The sequence below is a fragment of the Panthera leo genome, chromosome C1 (genome assembly GCF_018350215.1).
Source record: "Panthera leo isolate Ple1 chromosome C1, P.leo_Ple1_pat1.1, whole genome shotgun sequence".
NCBI classification, from domain to species: domain Eukaryota; kingdom Metazoa; phylum Chordata; class Mammalia; order Carnivora; family Felidae; genus Panthera; species Panthera leo.
This window is the reverse complement of record NC_056686.1, coordinates 33,031,459-33,056,858: the sequence shown is the minus strand read 5'-3', so window position 1 is coordinate 33,056,858 and position 25,400 is coordinate 33,031,459. Positions and strand designations below refer to the sequence as shown.

At 40.3% G+C, this 25,400-nt stretch overlaps 1 protein-coding gene across 4 annotated transcripts in view; it reads right to left on the bottom strand.

Moving 5' to 3' along the window:
- The window catches only part of CCDC30 (coiled-coil domain containing 30), a 126,049-nt gene that overhangs the window by 29,245 nt on the left and 71,404 nt on the right, over window positions 1-25,400 (bottom strand). For all 4 annotated transcript variants that reach the window (XM_042950487.1, XM_042950485.1, XM_042950484.1 and 1 more), the window contains 4 exons: window positions 15,691-15,900; window positions 11,926-12,080; window positions 1,535-1,700; window positions 592-704 (listed from right to left, as the gene is read on the bottom strand). In XM_042950487.1, the coding sequence (XP_042806421.1) occupies window positions 592-704; window positions 1,535-1,700; window positions 11,926-12,080; window positions 15,691-15,900 (644 nt within the window). The remainder of the gene's footprint in view (window positions 1-591; window positions 705-1,534; window positions 1,701-11,925; window positions 12,081-15,690; window positions 15,901-25,400) is intronic.

Sequence of the window (25,400 nt, the reverse complement as noted above, 5' to 3'; positions counted from 1 at the left end):
TCTGGTGAGGAAGACAGGTAGTAACTCACACTATTTCAAGACAAAGTGGCAAGCTCTGAAATAAGTACAAAGAGGCATGTGCAAAGGGCTAAGAGGAGGATACAAAGAATGAGTACTTCACCCAGCCCAGGCTGGTGGGGTCAAGAAAGGCTTCTTGGAGAGGTGCCCAGGTGGCTCAGTCGGTTAAGCGTCCGACTTCAGCTCAGGTCATGATCTCATGGTCCATGGGTTTGAGCCCCGCATCGGGCTCTGTGCTGACAGCTCAGAGCCTGGAGCCTGCTTCAGATTCTGTGTCTCCCTCTCTCTCTGCCCCTCCCCCACTCGTGCTCTGTCTCACGCTGTCTCTCAAAAATAAATGAAAGAAAGAAAGAAAGAAAGAAAGAAAGAAAGAAAGAAAGAAAGAAAGGTGGGCTTCTTGGAGAAGGTGACTCCTAGTCTAAGAATTAGGATTTGAAATGAAGAGTTGAAATGGGGAGGGGGTGGTCCAGACTGAGCAAAGTATGTGAAGGGGAATAAAAGCATGAAGGCAAATGAAAAGGGTGTATTTGGGAAAAGGCATGAAATCCCTTTCCAGAACTTTTTTTTGTTTACCTCATATGGGCATCCATCTGCTTCAGAAGTTGCGCATATTCTTTACGCAGTGCTTCCTTCTCTTGCTGCAACTTGGACAGCTTTTCCGACAGTTCTCCGTTGCTCTTGAGATGCTGAAAAAACAAATTTTTTTTAAATGAGACCATTCTGTGCTGTAAGGTTGGAAGTCTGAAAACTACATTTCCCAGACCTTCTTGATAGCAGAGTTCCAGCTTAGTTTCTGGGAATGAGACGCACTTGAACACAGTTTGGAAAGCACAGGGGGAGGAAAGCCCACCGTTCTCCTCTAGCACTAGCAGGTGGGTGAAGGGGCTGCCAGCAGATGGGACCTTTCCAGGGGTTTCAGAGAGTGTTCCTGAAAATCTCCCATTCTGGTGCTGCAGCAGTTGGTTTCCCTAGGATTTTCTTTTCCTTTCCTTCCTTCCTTCCTTCCTTCCTTCCTTCCTTCCTTCCTTCCTTCCAATGTTTTATTTTTGAGAGAGAGAGAGAGAGAGAGAGAGAGCGTGCGAGCATGAGCAGGGGAGGGGCGGAGAGAGAGGACAGAGGATATGAAGCAGGCTCTGCACTGACAGCAGAGAGCCCTGTGTGGGGCTTGAACTCACAAACTGTGAGATCATGACCTGAGCCAGAGTCGGACACTCAACCAACGGAGCCACCTGGGCGCCCCTCCCTGGGATTTCTGAACTGGGGTTATTAAAGGCCAGCAGCATTTCTTTCTGACCTTCTCCTCACCCTTACATCTCCCTTCCAACAGTTTGTAAGCATGTGATTCCCTGTGTTAAACCCATTCTTGCTTGAAATACCTAGAGTAGTTTCTGCTTTCCTGATAAACCTAAGGGGTGAAATGCTAGGCACTCATTACTAGCTATTATTAGCTATGATTAGATCACTCGGGTCTATGGAAACAGGAAAACTGAGAAAGTATGTTTATTTACTTTCTTACCTCATCCGATTTTTCTTTCTTGTTTTCCAAGTATTTTTTAAGTTTGGCCTCCTGTTGCTGAATTCTGGATTGTTGCTGAGAACTGGTTATTTCCAGTTGATTCCCTTTATCTTGTAAGATTCTCACTTGCTTTCGTAGCTCATTTACATTCTGATCTATGAGTTTCCTGAGGGCAATTAATGTACATTAAATCACACCGGATTTATGAAATTCTTTGACCTAAAATTGTTATACCATCACAAGGGATTTTATTAGTTCAATGAGGTCGGGTATGTGTCCATAAAATAAAGAGACCGACACAGGGGACCTCCTTTGTGAGGCTTTTCTCAATTCTCTCTCTCATTCATCAAAAAAACAAAACAAAACAAAAAAAAAACCACCCCTCTGAAAAAGAAAATAACTCCCCTTATTTCACAGAAGAAGCTGTGGCAACAGAGAGTTTTAATTAACTTGCTAGGACAAGATGGAGGTGGGGCTCTAACCCTGAATCCTCTTTTATTTCTACTCATCCTCACTGCTTTACAAGTTGAGTCCCTTGATTTTCTTGGTTCAATATAGGGTTGTAAGTTACAAACACTACTGATACTAATGCACACATGTTAACGCTGCAGGAGCTGAATCATAAATGAGCCTGTGTTTGATGAGGAAATTCACCCTTTTTCAAAAGGGCCAAAAGTACTTAACTCCTTCAGAGGGAATCTCATCAGACTATAGTTGTGGAAGATTTCCGACAAGGCTCTTTGGATCTAGGAGATTACCCAGAAGAATATGATGAGGATGCTGAGGTAGCACTTACATGCTGGGTCATTAAAGTACTGAGACGGGACAAGCGCTCCCTTTCTCTAACTTCAGTTTTCTGAAAAAAATGATGGTTTACTGGCAAAGATTGATATTTGAGACGTGGGACTCCTCACTCTCAACCTCCAGCACTTCCAGCTCCTGTCATGGTTCCCGATATTAAGTGCAGGCTTACAGGCTCTCTAAGCTGAACTTCTCCCATTCACATCCACCCCTGCACCAGCACCACCCCCTTCACCTGTTTCATCATTATAAACCTGAGCAATTCCCAGCTATTACTGTCCACTTCTTTTTGGTTCCATTCTTTCTTTATTATTCTTTTTCTTTAATTTTATTTTTTATTTTTTAAAATTTACATCCAAATGAGTTAGCATATAGTGCAACAATGATTTCAGGAGTAGATTCTTTAGTGCCCCTTACCCATTTAGCCCATCCCGCCTCCCACAACCCCTCCAGTAACCCTCAGTTTGTTCTCCATATTTATGAGTCTCTTCTGTTTTGTCCCCCTCCCTGTTATATTATTTTTGTTTTCCTTCCCTTATGTTCATCTGTTTTGTCTCTTAAAGACCTCATATGAGTGAAGTCATATGATTTTTGTCTTTCTCTGACTGATTTCACTTAGCATAAGACCCTCCAGTTCCATCCACGTGGTTGCAATGGCAAGATTTCATTCTTTTTGATTGCCGAGTAATACTCCATTGTGTGTGTGTGTGTGTGTGTGTGTGTGTGTGTGTGTGTGTATATATATATATATATATATATATATATATATACACATTTTCTTTATCCATTCATCCATTGATGGACATTTGGGCTCTTTCCATACTTTGGCTATTGTTGATAGTGCTGCTATAAACATAGGGGTGCATGTGTGCCTTCAAAACAGCACACCTGTATCCCGTGGATAAATACCTAGTAGTGCAATTGCTGGGTCGTAGGGTAGTTCTATTTTTAGTTTTTTGAGGACCCTCCATACTGTTTTCCAGAGTGGCTGCACCAGCTTGCATTCCCATTTTTGGTTCCATTCTGAATTTCTGATCAAGGGGCCAGACTAAGAGAAAAGCTTTGGGGCTGAAAGGGAAATTTTAAACTGCTAGAATTAAAGAAAGTTGAGTTACCTCAATAGAATTTAGGAGTTGGAAAACGGCATTGAAATATAGGAAGTCAACATTTAAAGAGCAACTCACAAATATGTTAGAAATTAACTCCTATATTACATATAGCTTGAACAAAGACTAACAAATAAACCAGCTATGCCAATGAGTGAAATTAAGAAAGCTCTCTGCTCCTCCCCACTCGACAGATGGCCACATTTCCTGGTACAGTGCCAGCTGCATCCCCCAGATATGGTGGTGATGGTTAGAGTAAACAAATGTGGCCCTACCCTATTGTGCACCTGGTCACCAGGGCTGCTTTTAACTATGGCAAAGTGGATACTGTCAACATCAATGCCCCTTCATTGACCTCAACTACATGGTCTACACGTTCCACTATGATTCCACCCATGGCAAATTTCATGGCGCAATCAAGGCTGAGAATGGGAAACTTGTCATCAGTGGAAAGCCCATCACCATCTTCTTTTTTAAAAAAATCTTAATGTTTATTTTATTTTTGAGAGATAGAGGGAGAGAGAGAGACAGAGCATGAGTGGGAGAGGGGCAGAGAGAGAGAGAGAGAGAGAGAGTGGGAAACATAAAATCCAAAGCAGGCTCCAGGCTCTGAGCTATCAGCGCAGAGCCTGATGTGGGGCTCAAACCCACAAACTGTGAGATCAAGTCCTGAGCTGAAGTTGGACATTTAACTGACTGAGCCACCCAGGCATCCGCAATCTCCATCATCTAGGAGCAAGATCCCGCCAACATCAAATAGGGTGATGTTGGTGCTGAGTATGTTGTGGAGTCCACTGGGGTCTTCACCACCCTGGAGAAGGCTGGGGCTCACTTGAAGGGTGGGGTCAAGAGGGTCATCATCTCTGCCCCTTCTCCTGATGACCCCATGTTTGTGATGGGCATGAACCATGAGGTCAACAATTCCCTCAAGATTGTCAGCAATGCCTCCTCCACCACAAATCACTTGGCCTTTCTGGCCAAGGTCATCCATGACGACGTTAGGCATTGTGGAGGGACTTATGATCATAGTCCATGCCATCACTGCCCTTTGGAAGACCACGGACAGCCCCTCTGGGAAGCTGTGGTGTGATGGCCGTGGGCTGCCCAGAACATCATCCCTACTTCTACTGGTGCCACCAAGGCTGCAGGCAATGTCATCCCAGCTGAGTGAAAGCTCACTGGCATGGCCTTCTGTGTCCCTACCCATAATGCATCAGTTGTGGATCTGACCTGCCACGTGGAGAAAGCTGCCAAATATGACAATATCAAGAAGGTGGTGAAGCAGGTATTGGAGGGTCCCCTCAAGGGCATTCAGGGCTACACTGAGGACCAGCTTGTCTCCTGCAACTTTAACAGTGACACCCACTCTTCCATCTTCGATGCTGGGGCTGGCATTGCTCTTAGTGACGAATTTGTCAAGCTCATTTCCTGGTATGACAATGAATTTGACTACACCAACTGGGTGGCAGACCTTAGGGTCCACATGGCCTCCAAGGAGTAAGAGCCTCTTGGACTACCAGTCCCAGCGAGAGCAAGAGGAAGGACTGTTGGGGAGTCATTGCCCCAATGCATCCCTTAACACACTGAGAATCATTTGACCTCCACAGTTTCTATCCTAGACCTCCTGAAGAAGGGGAGGGACTTGGGGAACCCTACCTTGTCATTACCATCAATAACATATACTATACCCAGCCAAAAAAGGAAAAAGAAATTAAGAAATCAGTGGATTGATAAAACTCTCTGTCTCCCCAATAGCCTTAACCTCTCTTTCAATCTATCCCTTATATAGCAATCAGAGTGGTCCTTCTAAACCACAATCTCATCATATCATGTAGTCCAAACACTTCAATATGGCTTGTGAGCTAGCTTACCCTTCTAGCCTCTTTCTCTTGCCCTCTCTCTACCCCCAAGCATTTTGCTCCAGGCAAAATGAGCTTTTTTTCACTTCCTGAAATAAGTCATCCTCTACACTTATTCCTTCCTTGCAACTCCTTTTCCTTATCTTCCTCTTCCAGACCTTCCTTTCCCTAATATTCTCTTTTAGCCATCCATCCCAAATACCTCTCACTCAGCTCGAATAGCTTTCTTTGAGGAAGGCTTTCTTGAGTTCCCCAGACCAGACGAGGTGTCTCTGCTATGCACTATCACAGCATCCTAAGCCTCCCTTTGTATACGACTTATCATCAAGTCTATGTACAAGGATATTTGTTACATCATTATTTGTAACAGCAAAAATATCTAAAAAGCATTTCACATAAATTATAATATATCTGTGTTACAGAATGCCACACAACTGTTTACAATAATATTATGGAACTAAAAATCGATAACAGAAAGATAGCTGGAAAATCCTCAAATATTTGGAGATTAAACAACATACTTCTAAATAATACATGTCAAGTCTTGAGAGAAGTTTTAAAAATATTATGAATTATATATATTTTACATGAAAATGAAAATACAACTTACAAAATTTGTGAGAGGAAACAAAAGCTGTGCTTAGAGGGAAACTTAACAGCATTAAATGCAAATATTATAAAAGAAAAGATCAAAAATCAATAATTTAAGCTTCCATGTTAGGAAACTAGAGAAAGAAGATCAATATAATCCTGAAGAAAGCAGAAGAAGTAACAAAAATCAGAGCAGAAAGTCGTGAAATTGAACACAGGAAAACAATAGAGAAATACAATGAAACTGGTTCTTTGAAAAGATCAATGAAATTGACAAACCGCTAGCCAGGCTAATCAAGAAACAAAGAAGGCACAATTTACTAACATCAGAAATGAAAGAGGAACCATCACAACTGATCCTATGGACATTAAAAGGACAACAAAGGAATATTTTGAACAATTCTATGCCTACACATTTTAAAAAAATTTTTGTTTTAATGTTTTTCTTTATTTTTGAGACAGAGAGAGACAGAGCATGAGCAGGGGAGGGGCAGAGAAAGAGGGAGACACAGAATCCCAAGCAGGCTCCAGGCTCTGAGCTGTTAGCACAGAGCCTGACGCGCGGCTCGAACCCACGGACTGTGAGATCATGACCTGAGCTGAAGTTGGATGCTTAACTGACTGAGTCACCCAGGCACCCCTCTATGCCTACACATCTGATAACTTGTATGACATGGACTGATTCATTGAAAGACACAATCTAACAGCTCTTACACAAGGAGAAATAGATATTCTGAATAGGCCTATACCTATTAAAGAAATTAAATCAATATTTAATAACTTTCCAAAAATAGAGCAGTAAGCCCGGGTGATTTCACTGGTGAATTCAACCAAACATTTATTTCTATTTATTTATTTATTAAAAAAAATTTTTTTTAACATTTATTCAGTTTTTGAGAGACAGAGAGAGACAGAGCATAAATGGGGAAGGGGCAGAGAGGGAGGGAGACACAGAATCGGAAGCAGGCTCCGGGCTCTGAACTGACAGCGTAGAGCCTGACGCGGGTTCAAAGTCACGGACCACGAGGTCATGACCTGAGCCGAAGTCGGATGCTTAACCAACGGAGCCGCCCAGGTGCCCCATCAACCAAATGTTTAAAGAAGAAATAATGTTGGGGCACCTGGGTGGCTCCATCTGTTAAGCTCCTGACTCTTGATTTTGGCCCAGGTGATGATCTTACAGTTTGTGATATTGAGCCCTGCGTCAGGCTCCGCTCTGACAGTGTGGAGCCTGCTTGGGATTCTCTCTCTCTCCTCTCTCTGCCCCCCATCCCTGCTCACACTTGCACTTTCTCGCTCTCAAAAAATAAATAAGTGAACATTTTAAAAAAGGAGGAGGAGGAGGAGGAGGAGGAGGAAAAGGAATGATAGCAATTCTTTACAATCTCTTCCAGAAAAAGCAAAGAAGAGGGGACACTTACTCAATTCTATGACACCAGCATCACCCTAATACCAAAACCAGATCTAGACCTTACAGGAAACAAAAGCTGTGGACCAGTGTCTTCCATGAACATGTCCAAGGTTCTTTATGTGGCTTGTTAGGTCCAGCAGGACCCAGGTCAAGCTTACCTTTCTCGCCTCCTTTTCTCGCTACTTCCCTCATCCCCAAACATTTTGTTCTGGCAAAAATGAACATTTCTCACTTTACTGAAGATGATGATGGCAATAGTAACAAAAATAACATAAAATATTGCAAGAATAATAACAGCACCTTTTTTTTTTAATTTTTTTTTTTTTTTAACATTTATTTTTGAGACAGAGAGAGACAGAGCGTGAACATGGGAGGGGCAGAGAGAGAGGGAGACACAGAATCTGAAACAGGCTCCAGGCTCTGAGCGGTCAGCACAGAGCCCGACGCGGGGCTCAAACCCACGGACCATGAGATCATGACCTGAGCCGAAGTCGGCCGCTTAACCGACTGAGCTACCCAGGCGCCCCAACAGCGCCTTTTTAGTTGTGGCTGGTAATGTGTCAGCTTGGCTAGGCATGACCTCCGTGTATGTTTCTATTAGAGTGGGCTACAAGACGTAGAGTTTACTGGTGCAGGGGATGGAGGGCGGAAGTGAAGCACTTTGGATTTTACACTTGGAAAGTCGGACCAAGTGCTTTTGTAGCTCATCCCCATCACCAGGTATCTGCTGCTCACCTCTGCATGAGGCAACAGCCAGGCCTGCAACTTCTCCACCTTCCCTCGGGTCCTCCTTCACCTTCCCCAGCTCCTGGGCCAGGTGTCCGTTTAGGTCCTTGATGAGGGGGCCATCTTCTCCTGCAGGACGCCTACTTTATCAGGTTGGGAGGTAGGGAGAACTGACATGGGTTCATCCTGTGCTCATAGGTTTAGCTTGACATTGCTCTCCCTCCTGTGGTACCCATCTTCACTTCCTGAGTGGACTTCAAGCTCCAGCATAAGACGAATGAAGACAGCCTTACAGGCTGTGTGTAGCCTTGCTCACAACTGCATGAGAGACCAAACCCCTGGGGCGCCGGGGTGGCTCAGTCAGTTGAGATTCTGACTCTTGATTTCTGAGGTCATGATCCCAGGGTTGTGGGATCAAGGCCCCCATAGGGCTCTGTGCTGAATGTGGAAACTGCATGAGATCCTCTCTTTCTCCCTTTGCCCCTCTCCCCAGCTTGTGCGTGCTCTCTCTCTTAAAAAAAAAAAGAGCAAATCCCCATACCAAATCTCTTACTAAACATATATTTCTCCTACTAGTTCTATTCTGATTGAACCTGGACTGATACAAGTGCTTACTATGTGCCCTATACTGATAATATAAGCCAACCAACCACTTACAACTCATTCAATCCGCACAATGATCTTATGAAGTTGGTACAGACAGGCACTGAAAAGATAAACTTGTCTAAGATTTTGTAGCTCTTAAGTGGCTAAAAGGTTGCCCATGTAATATTGTTAGGTGAAAAAGGCAAATTCCAAAGCAATATAATTTAAATGGCTCAACTTATGTTAACAAAATAAGAACAACAAAAAATATGTGCATATGCATAGAAAAAATCTGATCACTTGAAGTGGTTACTGCCAAAGAACAGAAATCTGAAGGATTTATGCTTTTTATTTTATATAGCTCTTTAATAATTTAATTTCATATAAGTAGTTATAATTACAATTGTACTTGCTAGAATTTATTCCAAGGAAGTAGTAAAGGATGTGCACAAAAATTTGACTACAAGGATAAAATATTGTATCGTTTATTATAGCAAGAAGCTGGGAAAAATGTAAATATCCAGCATTAATGGATTAAATTCATTATGATACATTGTGAAAATAATGTTCTAGAAGATTTAAAAGAAGATAAATAGAACAGTGAAAAAAGTAGGTTATAATCTAAATATCTAAATTGGACTTGCTTTCCTCCAGGTGTTGAAACAATGTATACTATATTATTCTTTTTGTAGAGAAGAATTTCCCTACCCTACAGTATTCCATTTTCTTATAGCTAGCTTAAATATTACTTCAACATATTTCATCTCAGCCAGTCTTCACAGGAGATGCATAGAGCTGGTATTACTAATCCCCCTTTAGACACAAAAAACCTAGTTTTGGGAAAGTTAAATAGCCTTTTTCCTTGTTCAATTCTTGAATTACATCTTTTGTCCCTTTTTAAAGAATGTTTTTCTTTGAGTTATTTTTTAATTGTGTTATTTTACTTATAGTTGACACACAATATTACATGAGTTTTAGGTGTACAACATAGCAACATAGTGATTCAACAAGTTTATACATTATGCTGTTCTCACCAAAAGTGTAGCTACAGTCTGTCATCATACAATGCGATCACAATACCATTGACTATATTCCTTATGCTGCTTTATTCCTATGATTTATCCATCCCATAACTGGAAGCCTTTATCTCCCACACCCCTTCACCCATTTTGCCCATGTCCCTACCCCCTTTCCCTCTGGCAATCCTCAATTTGTTCTCTGTATTTATAGGTCCAATTTTGCTTTTTGTTTGTTCATTTGTTTTTTTTAGATTTCACATATGAGTGAAGTCATATGGTATTTCTCTTTCTCAGTCTGATTTATTTCACTTAGCATAATACACTCCAGGTCCATCCAATTTGTTGCAAATGGCACGATCGGATCCTTTTTTATGACTGCATAATATTCCGTTATGTATGGTACACACACACATCACATCACATCCTCCTTACCCATTTGTCTACTAATGGGCATGTAGGTTGCTTCCATATTTTGGCTGTTATAAATAATGCTGCAATAAACATAGGAATGTGTGTATCTTTTCAAATTAATGTTTTTTCATTTTCTTTGGGTAAATACCCAGTAGTAGAATTATTGGATCATATGATAGTTTTATTTTTAATTGTTTGAGGAACCTCCATACTGTCTTCCACAGTGGCGGCACCAATTTACATTCCTACCAACAGTGTATGAGGGTTCCTTCATATTGTGTTTCTTTAAAAACTTCATAGAGTTGTTTTACAATCTATTATTCATAATTCTAGCTGCTGGAGTTCTTGGGGGTTACAACTCTGGTGTTTGTTGTTTCTACCGACTATCATTTATGGTAGCCAGCTTCCTTGTGTTATTTGCTGATTTTTCATTGTAAGCTTACATTTGACTAAACTTAATATATGGGAATCTTTAGGGGCGCCTGGGTGGCTCAGTCTGTTAAGCGTCCGACTTCGGCTCAAGTCAGGATCTCCCCGTCCGTGGGTTCGAGCCCTGCGTCGGGCTCTGTGCTGACAGCTCAGAGCCCGGAGCCCGCTTCAGATTCTGTGTCTCCCTCTCTCTCTGACCCTCCCCCGTTCATGCTCTGTCTCTCTCTGTCTCAAAAATAAATAAACATTAAAAAAAAATTAAAAACAAATATGGGAATCTTTAATATCTAAATTGGGGTTGTTTTCCTCCAGAGATAATTTGGGAAAGCCAGGGGGCTGCCTGTTTGGGAACCCTTCAGCTCCTTCAAGCTTCCCAGCTTTAATATTAGAATCTCTAGTTCACCTCTTCCCCCTTGGGGCAAACTTCCTCAGCTCCTTCTCTCAAACCTGGGGCTGATATTATTATTTGCCCCCTGACTTAGAAGCTTGTTTGCCCCGTTCATCATTTTTGTTGTAGCTTATTGTATGTTTGCTCTTAGCACTTTCTCTTGCTTTATTGTGGGCAACACTTAAAAGGTATACTTACTATAGTTTATTCAGGATCTAGGTGTATTACAACAGGATGGTCTGCTGTCCTGTTGGCTGTAGCAGTGAGACAAGTATTGTTCTGCTGTACTTCCCTGAGTGAGCTCATTATTCATTCATACGTTCATTCATTTACTTACTTACACATTATTCATTCACTAAGTATTTACTGAGTACCTTTTAGTGCCAGGGCTGATGTTAGAGCTTTTAGCTAAAGCTGAAAATAAATTTCTGAGCTTCATTATATATGTGAATGTCTGCATGTCTTTTCAGTGGCTACAACCATATTTTTCTTAAAGCATACGTGGTTCACTCTTCAGTGCCATAGAAATAAGAAGCATCAGTTACTGAAGTTTAGGGCATCCAGGAAGATCATTTAAGTAAGAATTCTAATAGTAATCATAATAATTTTAGAAAAAAATGAAAGCTCCTATTTGGTGACAGATTACTGATGATTAAGAGGTCTGTAAAGTACTTGGAATTTCTTTCAAGGAAATCAGGTGATAAATACAAAAATCAATTTCCTTTAGTTTGCAGTTTATGCCAATCATGTTAGAGTTGGAAAAGCAAAGCCCAGAGTATCATATTTCATAGGTAATCTAGTCATTCAAGAAAATTTACTCGTGCACCCCGTGCACCTGGCTCAGAGCAACAAGAAATAACCCCTGCCCTTAAGAATCTGACACTCTTTTGTGAAAGGCAAACAGGAAAAACAATTCGAATACAGTGTAACGAGTGCTATATACAAGAAGTTGTGTAATGTACTTCACTTCAGTGGGAACACAGAGGAAATACATCCGTAAACTGACATTCCTGCTAAACTCAATCAGGTTGGCCCATGGGAAACTGACATCTTTGCTCTTCTTACCTCTTCTGTTGTTCCTCCTCATATAGTTGCTTTGTCTTAGCTTCATTTTCTAGTGCTTCCTTTATCCTTTCCTCTAGTTGCTTCTGTCCCGAAATACAAGTGTCTGTGAGACAGACTTTATGAGCATGTTCTAATTTCTGCTGCAGATCCAAAATCTTGAAGGAAAAATTTCACAAATAAAACATTAAGCATGACCTTTTTTTTCCAATCAGGGAAGTGCTGGATGAGTAACTAGCAAACATAGTGCTAACAAACAAATCTGATCTAAAGCAGAGAATGTGGCTAGATTTAATTTTAAAATAAGTTACCTAAGTTTGACACTACATGATACATTCGCGTAATTTAATGTATGTTTGGGTAAACGAAGCTATGCAGTGAAAACTCCTTCCCATCTTTATCCTGTCTTCCTGCCACTTTTCCTCCACTAAATACACAATTCCTGGTATTAGTTTCTTACGTACCCTTCCAGGGATTTATTTATGCCTATATAAATAAATACTATTATACAGTTCTCCTTCATATACATATTTTTTTACACAAATGATGGCATACCATATATACTTATGCAGCTTGCTTTTTGTAAATAAAAATACACTTGGTGATTTTTCCATATTATATGTTTATGTAGAATCGCCCTCTCTTTTACAGCTGCATATATAAGGATACATTATAACTTATTTAAGTAGACCCCTACTGATGGACAATTAAATTGATTCCAATCTTTTGCTGTTATCAACAAATCTCTAGAATACATTACAAGATGTGGGTTTGCTAGGGCAAAGATTACTATTATTTGTTTGTTTAATAGATAATGCCAAGCTGGCTCCATAGGTATTAGGCCAATTTACACTTCCAACAGCAATGTAGGATTGTGTCTAGTTTCTCCATGTGTGACTAGATTCAGGATAAGATCTTAAAACGAAGTAGGAGTCTCTTACAAATCGAGTTCCTGTTAGCGTATCACCTCGCACCAGTAATATGCTCTTTAATGCACTGGTAGGACTAACAATAAGATTTATGAATTTGAAAGAGAGATGTATAATTTTATTTTAGAATTTACATGTTAGATTAAAAGCTTCATTAAAACTTTTTTTATTAGATAAGTCTCCTTTTAATTTGTTTACATATTTTTATGAACCTTTGTGTCACCCTAAGTTGTGACTGGTACATAGTAGGTGCTCAATAAATATCTGCTGAATGAGTAGTTCTTAGCAGAATAGCTGTTGTCTCCTGAATGTATTCCTGATCTAAAAATGCATTCTTTATGACGGTTTGGCACCACAGTCCCCACAAACACTCGTGAACGCCAGTGCACGGCAGCCCCCTTTTTAAGAGCAGGGCTTTGTGCACCAGCCCTAGGTCCTGGCAGAACCCACAAACTATAGGAGAGGTGAAGATGCAGAAATGCAGAATGATTCGAGGGCAATGGCAGTGGGCGGCCAGTCATCCGCGGCCAGTTCAAGTTCCTTTGAGCTGCCCCTGTTTAGTCCTACAAAGGGAAAATGCTTCCTTACAGATATTCACTCTTAATTCCACAGAGGCAAATATCACCACCCCATTGGCTTCTCTATCAGGGACATATGCAGACTTTTGAACCTGTCACCCAGTTAAGAAAAGAACATTTCCAATACTTTTAAAGTCTACTCTGGGACCTTGTCAATTATCCCCCTTCCCTCCTCACTTGAGAAAACCAATTATCTTGAGTTTTGGGTTAATCATTTCCTTGCTTTTTCTTTAATATATAATCTGTGTAACGTGGCTTTTACTTTACATAATTTGGACCTCTGAATCAATGAAATCATACCGTGTTTTTGGTGATTTTTTAAAATGTTTGTTTATTTATTTATTTATTTATTTATTTATTTAGAGAGAATATGAGCAAGAGAGGGGCAGAGAGAGAATCCGAAGCAGGCTCCACACTGCCAGTGCAGAGACAGATATGGGGCTCGAACTCACAAACTGTGAGGTAATGACCTCAGCCAAAATCAAGAGTCGGACGCTTAACCAGCCGAGCCACCCAGGTGCCCCTGATTTTTTATTCAATATATATTGAACTACAGCTTGTACCTGTAATTCATTTATTTTCACTGTTGTATGCTATTGTGTAAATATACAGTTTATTTATTTGATATTATGTCAGGGGACGTTTGGGTTGCTTCCAATTTTTTGCTATTTGGAACAATATTTCTACAAAACTGATTGTATTCCTGTCTCCTGATACCTCTGTGCAGTATAATACTTTTTCTAGTATTTATGCCCAGTAGTAGAAGCATTGGGTTGTATGATACACACGTCTTTAACCTAATTAGATGCAAATGCCAATTGCTTTCCAAAGTGTTTATGCTAATTTACTCTTCCAACTGCAGTCAATATATGAGTCCCTGTTGCACAAAATCCTCACCAGTATTTAGTACTGTCTAAATTTAGAGTTTTTTACTAATCTGTATCAGTTTTACCAACTACTTCTTGTTTTTAAGTTTATTTATTTTGAAAGAGGGAGAGCATGAGCAGGGGAGGGTCATGAGAGAGGGAGAGAGAGAGAATCCCAAGCAGGCTCTGCATTGTCAGCACAGAGCCTGATCTGGGGCTGACTTCCATGAACTATGAAATCATGACCTGAGCCAAGATCAAGAGTCGGATGCTTAACTGAGCCACCCTGACGCCCCAGCCAACTACTTTTTTAATGGAGTACCAACATACATAAAATGCACATATCTTGAAGCATACTGAATGAAGTTACTTATATAACCACTTCCCACGCTAAGATAAAGAATGCGCCCAGCACCATGGAAGAGTCCCTCTCATCCTCTCCCAGTTAATAACCCTCATAAAGACAACCAACATCCTCTGACCGTAGCTTATTTTGTCATTCTTTTTTTCTTAAATAATTTATTTATTTTTTAATTTACATCCAAGTTAGTTAGTATATATAATGCAACGATTTCAGGAGTAGATTCCTTAATGCCCCTACCTATTTAGCCCATTGCCCGCCCCCCCAACCCCTCCAGCAATCCTTTGTTTGTTCTCTATGTTTGAGGCTCTTATGTTTTGTCCCCCTCCCTGTTTTTATATTATTTTTGCTTCCCTTCCCTTATGTTCATCTGTTTAGTTTTGTCTCTTCTTGAACCTCTTATAAATGAAATTACATAGTATGAAGTCTTTTGTTCTGGTTTCTTTAGCTCAAAATTAGGCTTTTGAGCATAATTAAGATTGCTGTCATCTGCTTTTTGATGTTTGTTTCATATTTATACTGTTGGATTACATTATTTATTTATTTAAGGATTTATTTTTTACGTGAGATTTGACTCAAACCCACAGATCAAAATATGCAACTGTTGCGTACTACTGCCACCTGGTGTTAGCGAATCTAAAATGCAGGGGCATTATTTCAAAATGGTTCATTTCACAACACGAATCCACCCCCAAATTATAAAATAAAAACCATAGAGAGAGACAATCCAAATGAGAGGAGAGTAAGTCTTTTAAAAGTTGAAAGTATAAAACAAAAGTCATATGGTTTCAGTCAGTTACTTTAAGTTCATGCTATAGCTTTACAGACCCTTACCTTTTCAAGTTCATGCAGTTTAAAGAAACATGAGATTTACTGGAACTGCAGGAGCAGGTGAAGTCAAAAGAAAGGAAAGCATGGAAGAGCAAAGAAAAACCCTGGAATTCTATGAAGTGTGCATCAGGGAATCCTTAGGGAAACAGCATTTTAGTACTGGTATCCAGCGTATGGTACTTACTAAGCATGAGGATAATTACCTTTTCCTCTGCATCAGCGACTTTTGATTTCTCTTGAGCCAGCTTTTCCTTCAGGTTGTCCTGTGATTTAATGCTCTGATCCTGTTTAAGTACCTCCAGCTCCAGTTCCCTGATTTTCTGCTGACCGTGCTTCCATTCTGCCGTGAGTGAAGAGCACATCTTTGTACCCTCTAATAACTTCTGCTGGGCCTGCTTTAGTTCAATTTTGATCTAGAGGAGGAGAATAAACAAGAGTGATAGAAATAAGCGTGGAAAGAACATGAACATGAGCCAGAATAAGCACTTTTCCAAGCAGTGCAGTCTCCTAAGAGCTGACAAATAACCAATGTCACATGGATGATTAACTCCCCAGAACTGTCTTGTGTCAGTAAGGTTTGCCAGATGGCCGCTGGACAGAGGAATTTTCCTAATGTTTCTACACATGCATGGTCTAAACATTTTCCATCCTTTTTTAAAAGTCTACTGCAAGCTGGCTTTCATTCCCACCCCTCCATGAAACTATTTATGCTGGGGCACTACTGATGTCCCCACTGCCAAAATGAACCCAGTGGACAACTGACCTCTTAGGTAGCATTCACTCCCTCTGTCTCAGAAAATTATCATGAGGGGCGCCTGGGTGGCGCAGTCGGTTAAGCGTCCGACTTCAGCCAGGTCACGATCTAGCGGTCCGTGAGTTCGAGCCCCGCGTCAGGCTCTGGGCTGATGGCTCGGAGCCTGGAGCCTGTTTCCGATTCTGTGTCTCCCTCTCTCTCTGCCCCTCCCCCGTTCATGCTCTGTCTTTCTCTGTCCCAAAAATAAATAAAAAACGTTGAAAAAAAAATTAAAAAAAAAAAAAAAAAAGAAAGAAAATTATCATGGAGTCTGTGATACCAAACTCTCCTGGTTTGCTTGCATCTCTTTGCAGTTCCTTCCCCATCTCTTGTGTAGACCCTTCTAATGCTGCCCAGCTTCTAAATACCACTGGACTCTCCTAGGCTTTGAGAGTCGATCATTCTTTCCCTAGTTCACTGTCACAATCTGAAATACCATCTGTGTGCCTGGAACTGCCCAAATAAAACTCCCTGATTCTGTCCATATAAAAAATGATTTTTCTCTCTCAGTCTTCCTGATTTCAATAAATGTTGCCTCCATCCAAGGTTTTGTTCAGGCCAGTAGTCTCAAAGTAACCCTGAGTCTTCCTTTCCCATCACGAGCCCCTTCGGCACTTGCTGTCGTGCTCCCTCCACAACACGTCTTGTATCGGCCCATCAGTGTCTACCACCCTCGTCTCCAACATCATGGTCTCCAGCCTTGGTTGTTGCAATAATGACATGGTTCTGCCACTTCCATTTTTACGCCCTTCTAATCTGTTCTCTACAATGCAGCCAAAGTGTTCTTTTAAATTTTTTTTTAACGTTTATTTATTTTTGAGACAGAGAGAGGGAGGGGGAGGATGAGAGAGAGAGGGAGACACAGAATCTGAAACAGGCTCCAGGCTCTGAGCAGTCAGCACAGAGCCCAATGCGGGGCTCGAACTCACAGACCGCGAGATCATGACCCCAGCCGAAGTCGGACGCTTAACCGACTGAGCCACCCAGGCGCCCCCAAAGTGTTCTTTTAAAAACATAGATTGAACTATTCACTCCACTGCTTAAATCTTTCAGGCTTCCTGAAACTCTGGAAACAAATCCCAGCAGCTTGCCTGGCCTTCTATGGTCTGGTCTTTGCCAACCTCTTTTAAATCACAGGTTATTTAGCATCATGAAAATAAAAAGGGTCATCTCTATTTTTAAAAGTTGATGACTAACTTTATTTTTTTTTTATTTTTTTTTTTTCAACGTTTTTTTATTTTTATTTTTGGGACAGAGAGAGACAGAGCATGAACGGGGGAGGGGCAGAGAGAGAGGGAGACACAGAATCGGAAACAGGCTCCAGGCTCCGAGCCGTCAGCCCAGAGCCTGACGCGGGGCTCGAACTCACGGACCGCGAGATCGTGACCTGGCTGAAGTCGGACGCTTAACCGACTGCGCCACCCAGGCGCCCCATTTGATGACTAACTTTAATAAAAATTTTGAAAATTTAAATGAAAAAAATTTCTATAAAAAAAAAATTAAAAAAAAAAAAAAAAAAAAAAAGGGGCGCCTGGGTGGCTTGGTCGGTTAAGCGTCTGACTTCGGCTCAGGTCATGATCTCACGGTCCGTGAGTTCGAGCCCCGCGTCGGGCTCTGTGCTGATGGCTCGGATCCTGGAGCCTGTTTCCGATTCTGTGTCTCCCTCTCTCTCTGCCCCTCCCCGTTCATGCTCTGTCTCTCTCTGTCCCAAAAATAAATAAAAAACGTTGAAAAAAAAAATTTAAAAAAAAAATAAATAAATAAAATATACCAAAGTTCATACAAGAAGAAATAAAAAATGTGACTTCTTATAATCATTAAGAAACTGAATCAGTAATTGAAAATCTTCCCAAAAGAAAACTCTAGAATCAGAAGGATTCAGAAATGAGGTCTTATAATTATTAAAGAAGAAATAGTTGTAATTTACTCCTTTTTTTTTTTTTCTTTATGGTTTATTTATTTTTGAGAGAGAGAGCATGCACAAGTTGGGGAGGAGAGAGAAAGAGAGGGAGAGAGAATCCCAAGCAGGCTCTGCTCTGTCAGCACAGAGCCCAACATGGGACTCGATCTGACAACCGTGAAATCACGATCTGAACCAAAATCATGACCTGAACTGAAATCAAGAGTCAGATGCTCAACCAGCTGAGCCACCCAGGTGCCTCAGGTGCCCCAACTGTAATTCACTCTTACAAACTCTTCCAGAGAACAAAAAATGAAGGTATGTTACCTGTCTCATGTTAAGGGGCTAGGGTAACCTTTATGCTAAAGTTTGATGTGAATGTTATAAGGAAGAAAAATGACAAGCTAGTCTCATTTGCGAACTAAGATGCAAAAATTCCAAAGAAATACTAACAAGCTAACACCAGCAATGTAGAAAAAGGATAATAATTTAGGATGAAGATGGGTTTATCCTAGGAATGCAGAGTTGAGTTAGCATTAGAAAATCAGTCAGTATAATTCACTGTATTAACAGATATAAAAATCTTATCTTCTCAAAAAATTATGCAGAAAAGAATTTGATGAAATTCAACATGTACTCATCCAAAAACACTGAATGAACACTATAAAAGAATTTTATTTAAAAAAAATTTTTAATGCTTATTTATTTTTGAGAGAGAGACAGAGAAACAGAGTGAGAGCTGGGGAGGGCCAGAGAGAGAGGGAGACACAGAATCTGAAGCAGGCTCCAGGCTCTGAGCTGTCAGCACAGAGTCCGACATGGGGCTCGAACTCACGAACCGTGAGATCATGACTTGAGCCGAAGTTGGATGCCTAGCCAACTGAGCCACCCAGGTGCCCCAAGAATTTTCTTAATGTGATTAAAAAATGTCTATTAAAAAAACCCTACAAGGCATATTAACTGATATTTTAGAACTTTTTCTTTGAGACTGGGAATGAGAAAATGTTACCCACCATCATCAGTTCTATTTGGCACTGTACTAGCCACTGCTTAGACAAGAAAAAAGAATGAAAGGTATAACATGTGGAAGGAAAGAAAGAAAATTATATTTATTCCTAGATGATATGATTGCTTGTGTATACAATACAGAATAATATAAGCATCAATTGTAAGAAGTAATTTAAAAGTATGGCAAGGTTTTATTCAAAAAAATTCACTGCATTTTTAGGTATTAGCAATAGTTAGAAAATGAAACTTTAAAAAGTTACCATTTACAATAGTATGGAAAACATCAGCACCTAGGAATGTGTCTAACATAAAAGATGTATAAGTTCTCCACAAAGAAAATTAGGATATTGGGAAAAATTAAAGAAGACCTAAATATAATACACACATATTTCATGGAGGATTCAATACTGTAAAGATTTAAACTCTGCCCAAATTTATCTATGGATTTAGTGTATAAATTCAGTGTATAAATCCCCAAAGGTTATGTGTTAGTATATGTATGTTGTGTGTGAGTACATGTGGGTTTGTGCGTGTAACTTGACAAACTGATGACAAAATTTATATAAAATTTCAAATGGCCAAGAATATCCAGGCATCCTAGAACAAGAACAACAAAATGAAAAGCTGTGCTCTATTAAATATTGAGGTCTGCATAATGCTAAATTAATTAAGATAGCATGCTATCGGCACAAGAATAGACAGAACAATGGAACAAAAGAGAGAGCTCAGAAACAGACCACACACACTTCTTATGTCCTAGTGGACAGTATAGTAATGTAGGAGAATATCTTTATGACTTTGAGGCTGACAAAGATTTCTTAAGTCAGAACCTGAAATCACCAATTATAAAGGTAAAACATTGATTAGATTAAAATGAAAAACTTTGATTCATCAAAACTTCTATTTAGAGAGTGAAAATGTAAGTCACAGAGTAGAAGGTGTTGGTGATACAAACCTGATCAAGGCTTCATATACAAAGAATTCCTACAAATGAATGGGAAAATTAAAAGGACGGAAGTCCCAAAGAAAAGTAAACAAAATCTTAAACAGGGAGTTCACAAAATAGGAGCTCAGATGTCAAATACATTTAGAGAGAGCTGTTCATCTTCATTTGTAAACAGGGAAATGTGCATTAAAATGCTAGGAGCTACCACTATACATGTATCCGAGATTAGCAAAAAATTTAAAGTCTGACAGTACCAAGAGTTGGTGAGGACGCAGAGCAACAGGAACCTTCCTACCTGCTGGTGGGAGTATAAACCTTTAGACAGGAGTTGAAGTAATGCATACGCTGTGATGCAATAATTCCACTCCTACTCCCTTCCTAGAGAAATACGTCCTGTGGACATCAGGATACATGTATACGAATGTTCATAGCAGCAGTTTGTTTGTTTGTTTTTTAAATTTTTTTTAACGTTTATTTTTGAGACAGAGAGAGACAGAGCGTGAACAGGGGAGGGGCAGAGAGAGAGGGAGACACAGAATCTGAAACAGGCTCCAGGCTCTGAGCAGTCAGCACAGAGCCCGACGCGGGGCTCGAACTCACGGACCGTGAGATCATGACCTGAGCCGAAGTCGGACGCTTAACCGACTGAGCCACCCAGGCGCCCCAGCAGCAGTTTTTAAAAAAGTAAACGTGTTAACTCAGATCCTTTTGTACATCTCACTGTTCAGGAAAGAGTCTTACATTCAATAAACGAACATACCTGAAATAATGTGCTCTTATGCTCTCTGTTTTAAAGCAAAGATCCTTGCATAAAGGCTATTCAAGCATCCAGAGTGCTAAGCTTATGATACCTCCTTTTGCATTAATTTCTGAAGACCAGATATGCCATCTCCAAAAATGTTAACAGGCATGTAAAAAGGTCAAAATAATTTATTAAACAGAGTAGAAATGAATGCGTGTAGAAATGAAGAAATTAAACCCTACAAGTAATATGCCTCGGTATCATTGGTGGGTCAATGTAGATCAAGAGGAAAAAACTACTGTAATAAGGTATTGGTATTATCAATTGGATAATTGGTATTATCAAAAAGAAATTCTAGAGCAGACTTTAATAAGCCTCCTATTTTCTCAGTAAAAATCCTCCTTTGTCTCCCTCCACTATTCTAAACCAGTTCAACTACTCTCTCCCCTTTTTTTAAAAATTTTTAGAAAACTTTTCTCATTTTATTTTGGAGGATTGGTACATTTTTGAAACTTCATTGACAGGAACAAATCTATGAAATCTCGATTTCTTCTCGAAGGGCACTCTAACCTATTAGTTAGCCTGGAACTTTCATTTTTCAAGAACAGTGTAGCCACGGATAAAGACATATGATTTCACTTATATGGGAAATCTGAAACAAACCAAACCAAACCGAAATTGATTCATAAATACAAAAAACAAACTGGTTATTACCACGAGGGAGGAAGGTGGGGCAGATGGGCAAAAGAGGTGAAGGGGATTATGAAGTTACAAAAAAAGAAAAATGTAGCAAGAAAAATGTAGAGAGAGAGAAAAACTCAGTAAGACACAGATCTAATGACTAGAAGAAGAAACAAAGAAATAGGGGAAAAGAAAAAATCAAGTGTTGGAATATTTGGTGCACTGGATTAGTTCGGGGTTTTGAAACCTAAACTTCTTACTGTAAATAGAAAAGGCACAAGTCCTTTCATACAAGACCACCTCTTCCACAGGCCAAGAAAGCTAAAGGCCTCCGGGACCTGTGATCATCAGTCATAGGGCTAGCATGCAGCATTTTGATCATGCTGGTAATGATGGAATGAGACAACAGTGGAGCAAACACTATTATGGCCAATGATATGTGCATGTAGGAGGGCATTTTTAGCTTCAGGCTGGGATGTTCAAACACCAGTAAGAGGATCCAGTTCAGTGTCTCAGTGCTGGTGATGTCAGAACAATTCTCTGCCTGAAGCTCTGAAAGCCTATAGCATTCTTCTTAATAGCCCAGGCTGGAAACATACAAGATGCCCATAAACCATAGAAAGAATAGGTAATGGCAATTTCTTATGGTGGAATACTATACTGCAAAGAAAATGGACGAACAATAGCTATACAGCACAACATGGGTGAATGTTCCAAACAAGTAGGTCATAAAAAGATAGAAGGTGCATACACTGATTGATTGTATTTGTAAAATATTCAAGAATTGGCAAAACTATTTTGTTTGAGATTCATAGTTGGTGAAACTATAAAGTAAAGCAAAAGAGTTATTAATCAAGATTAGTGGTTACTGCTAAAATGGGAAGGCGACAGGATTATAGATGGGAAAGAGGCAGGCAGGGGCTGCTGGTGTGCAGGCAATGTGCTGTTTCGTATCCTGGGTGGTGGTTATATGGGTACTTGCTTTATAACAATTTGTTAAACTATATATTTATGTACTTTCTGAGTGTTATATTTCATAATAAAATGGTTTAAAAGTAATAAATACTCTAGTTTCTTTCTTTTTTTTTTTAATTTTTTTTTCAACGTTTTTTATTTATTTTTGGGACAGAGAGAGACAGAGCATGAACGGGGGAGGGGCAGAGAGAGAGGGAGACACAGAATCGGAAACAGGCTCCAGGATCCGAGCCATCAGCCCAGAGCCTGACGCGGGGCTCGAACTCACGGACCGCGAGATCGTGACCTGGCTGAAGTCGGACGCTTAACCGACTGCGCCATCCAGGCGCCCCTCTAGTTTCTTTCTTATTTGAGAGAGAGTATATGTGTGTGCGTGGGGGAGGGACAGAGAGAGAGAGAGAGAGAGAGAAATATCTTAAGCAGGCTCCATGCTCAGTGCAGAGCCCAACTTGGGGCTTGATCCCATGACACTGGGATCATGACATGAGCCAAAATCAAGAGTTGGGCACTCAACCATCCAAGCCATCCAAGCATCCCATTCTCTGGTTTCTTAGTCTTATAAGTATGCCTAACATTAGCCAGAGTCCCAGAGTTTGATCATCTCTGAGTGGATTTTAAAGAGTGAGTTCTAAGTTTGCAAAGCTGAGGTTCCAAAATGAGGAAAGGTATAATACAGAAAGATTCCTTCATAGGAAAAAGAGAAACAGACCTGAATTTAAATTCTGACTCCATGATTTGTTAGCTTTGCAATACTGAATAGTTTCTCATCTATAAAATGCTGACCCTTTAGGGCTGTAGGGAGGTTTATAAGAGATAAAACAGACAAAGTGTCAATAAAAGGTAATTGGCTGTTATATATGACTTTGCTTAGGTGCCTGGCCTAAGGGATCAGCCAAAACACTGATGTCTCATTACTGGAATGGCCAATATTTTATCCCACCATGAAGGGATTTAAAACAGAACAAGAGATGGCTTCACTTTTTACCAATTTATCATTTACCTATCCCTGAAGGACTCATTCATTAATTCAACAAAAATTTCTAGGGTGTCAACCACAGATAAGGCATTATAATCTGTGTTGTCCGATCATTACACCTTAAGAAAGATGTAGTATTGCTTGAATATTTTCAGAGTTAGATAGTTAAGAGGATCTCAGAAATGTGTTATAAGGAAATGTGATAAAGATTTGGAATTTTTTTTTTAACGTTTTTATTTATTTATTTATTTATTTTTGAGACAGGGAGAGACAGAGCACGAACAGGGGAGGGTCAGAGAGAGGGAGACACAGAATCTGAAACAGGCTCCAGGCTCTGAGCTGTCAGCACAGAGCCCGACGCGGGGCTCGAACTCACGGATCGCGAGATCATGACCTGAGCCGAAGTCGGCCGCTTAACCGACTGAGCCACCCAGGCACCCCAAGATTTGGAATTTAATTTAAAACTACAAAGGCTTGAGAGAATGTGACCAATATTAAAAAAAATCATGAGGAGTGACGGTAAGAAAGAGGTTTATTCAAATAATCCTGGAACACTAGGACTCCCTAGAAACGCTTCCCTTAGGTATTGAGGAGGGCACCTTTTAGGATGAGCACGGGGTGTTGTATGGAAACCAATTTGACAATAAACTTCATATATTGAAAAAAAAAAAAAAGAAAAGAAAGGCTTCCCTTAAAGTTTGACATAAATGACTGCTTGTTTTCATCTATATCTCCTCTACTAGATTGTGAGTTACTAAAAAGTAGGGATGTTTCTTGATTAATTTATTAAAATTTTATCTTATTTTTTATTTTTATTGAGAGAGAGAGAGGGCCTGTGAGCAGGGGAGAGGCGGGGAGGGAGAATCTTAAGCAGGCTCCATGCTCAGTGCAGAGCCCGACACGGGGCTAGATACCACAACCCTGGGATCATCACCTGAGCGGAAATCAAGAGTCAGAGGCTCAACTGATTGAGCCACCCAGGTGCCCCTTAATTCATTTTTATGTCACTATTTGAATAAGTTACCTTGTTCCTGCCTCACCAGATGTGACAAATTTTCCTATAAAAGGTCAAGAGCATAAATATTTTAGCCTTTGTGGGCCACATGGTCTCTGTCAGAACTAGTCAAATCTGCTTTTGTAGTACAAAAGCAGCCATCCATAATATGTAAACAAACAGGTATGGCTGTGTGCCAATAAAGTTTTATTTACAAAAACAAAATGTAGACAGGATTTGACTCTGGATGGGTCCCTACTAACCAGGGGATAAGAATTGTATTGGTTTTACCTACAATTAAACCTTCGGTATCAACAAGATTGCCTGCCCAGGATATGACTGATGCTTAGCACATATTTGTTGAATATTGAATTCCAGAACTTTAGATGGGGACTTATAGAAACTAGGTCCCTGATATATGCTTACAGAATTGAACCTCAGTTAAAAGGAAGCGCTACTTTACATGATGGTTCAGTTTGAATATTTATGTGGTTCACAAAATTTAGATGACTCTGTGGATGACACTTCTCCATAGATTATTTTATTTATTTTACTTGTTTATTTTTTTAGAGAGAGAGGGCACAAGTGAGAAAGGGGCAGAGAGAGAGAGAGAGAGAGAGGGAGGAAGCAGAGCCCACTCGAAATGGGACTCGTGTTTTACCCGAGGTGTGGCTCGTGCTCATCTGATCTGGGACTTGAACTCACAAACCATGAGATCATGACCTGAGTGGAAGTCAGATGCTTAATGACTGAGCCACCCAGGCATCCACGATAGGTTATTTTAAAACAGGCATATTTAGGGGATGTCCTCCTAACTTTTTGATAGTCTTGAGTCAGGAAGAACAAGTTTGCCCTCCTAGGAATTGTACCTCGGTGCAGTTGATATTTGATTCAACCA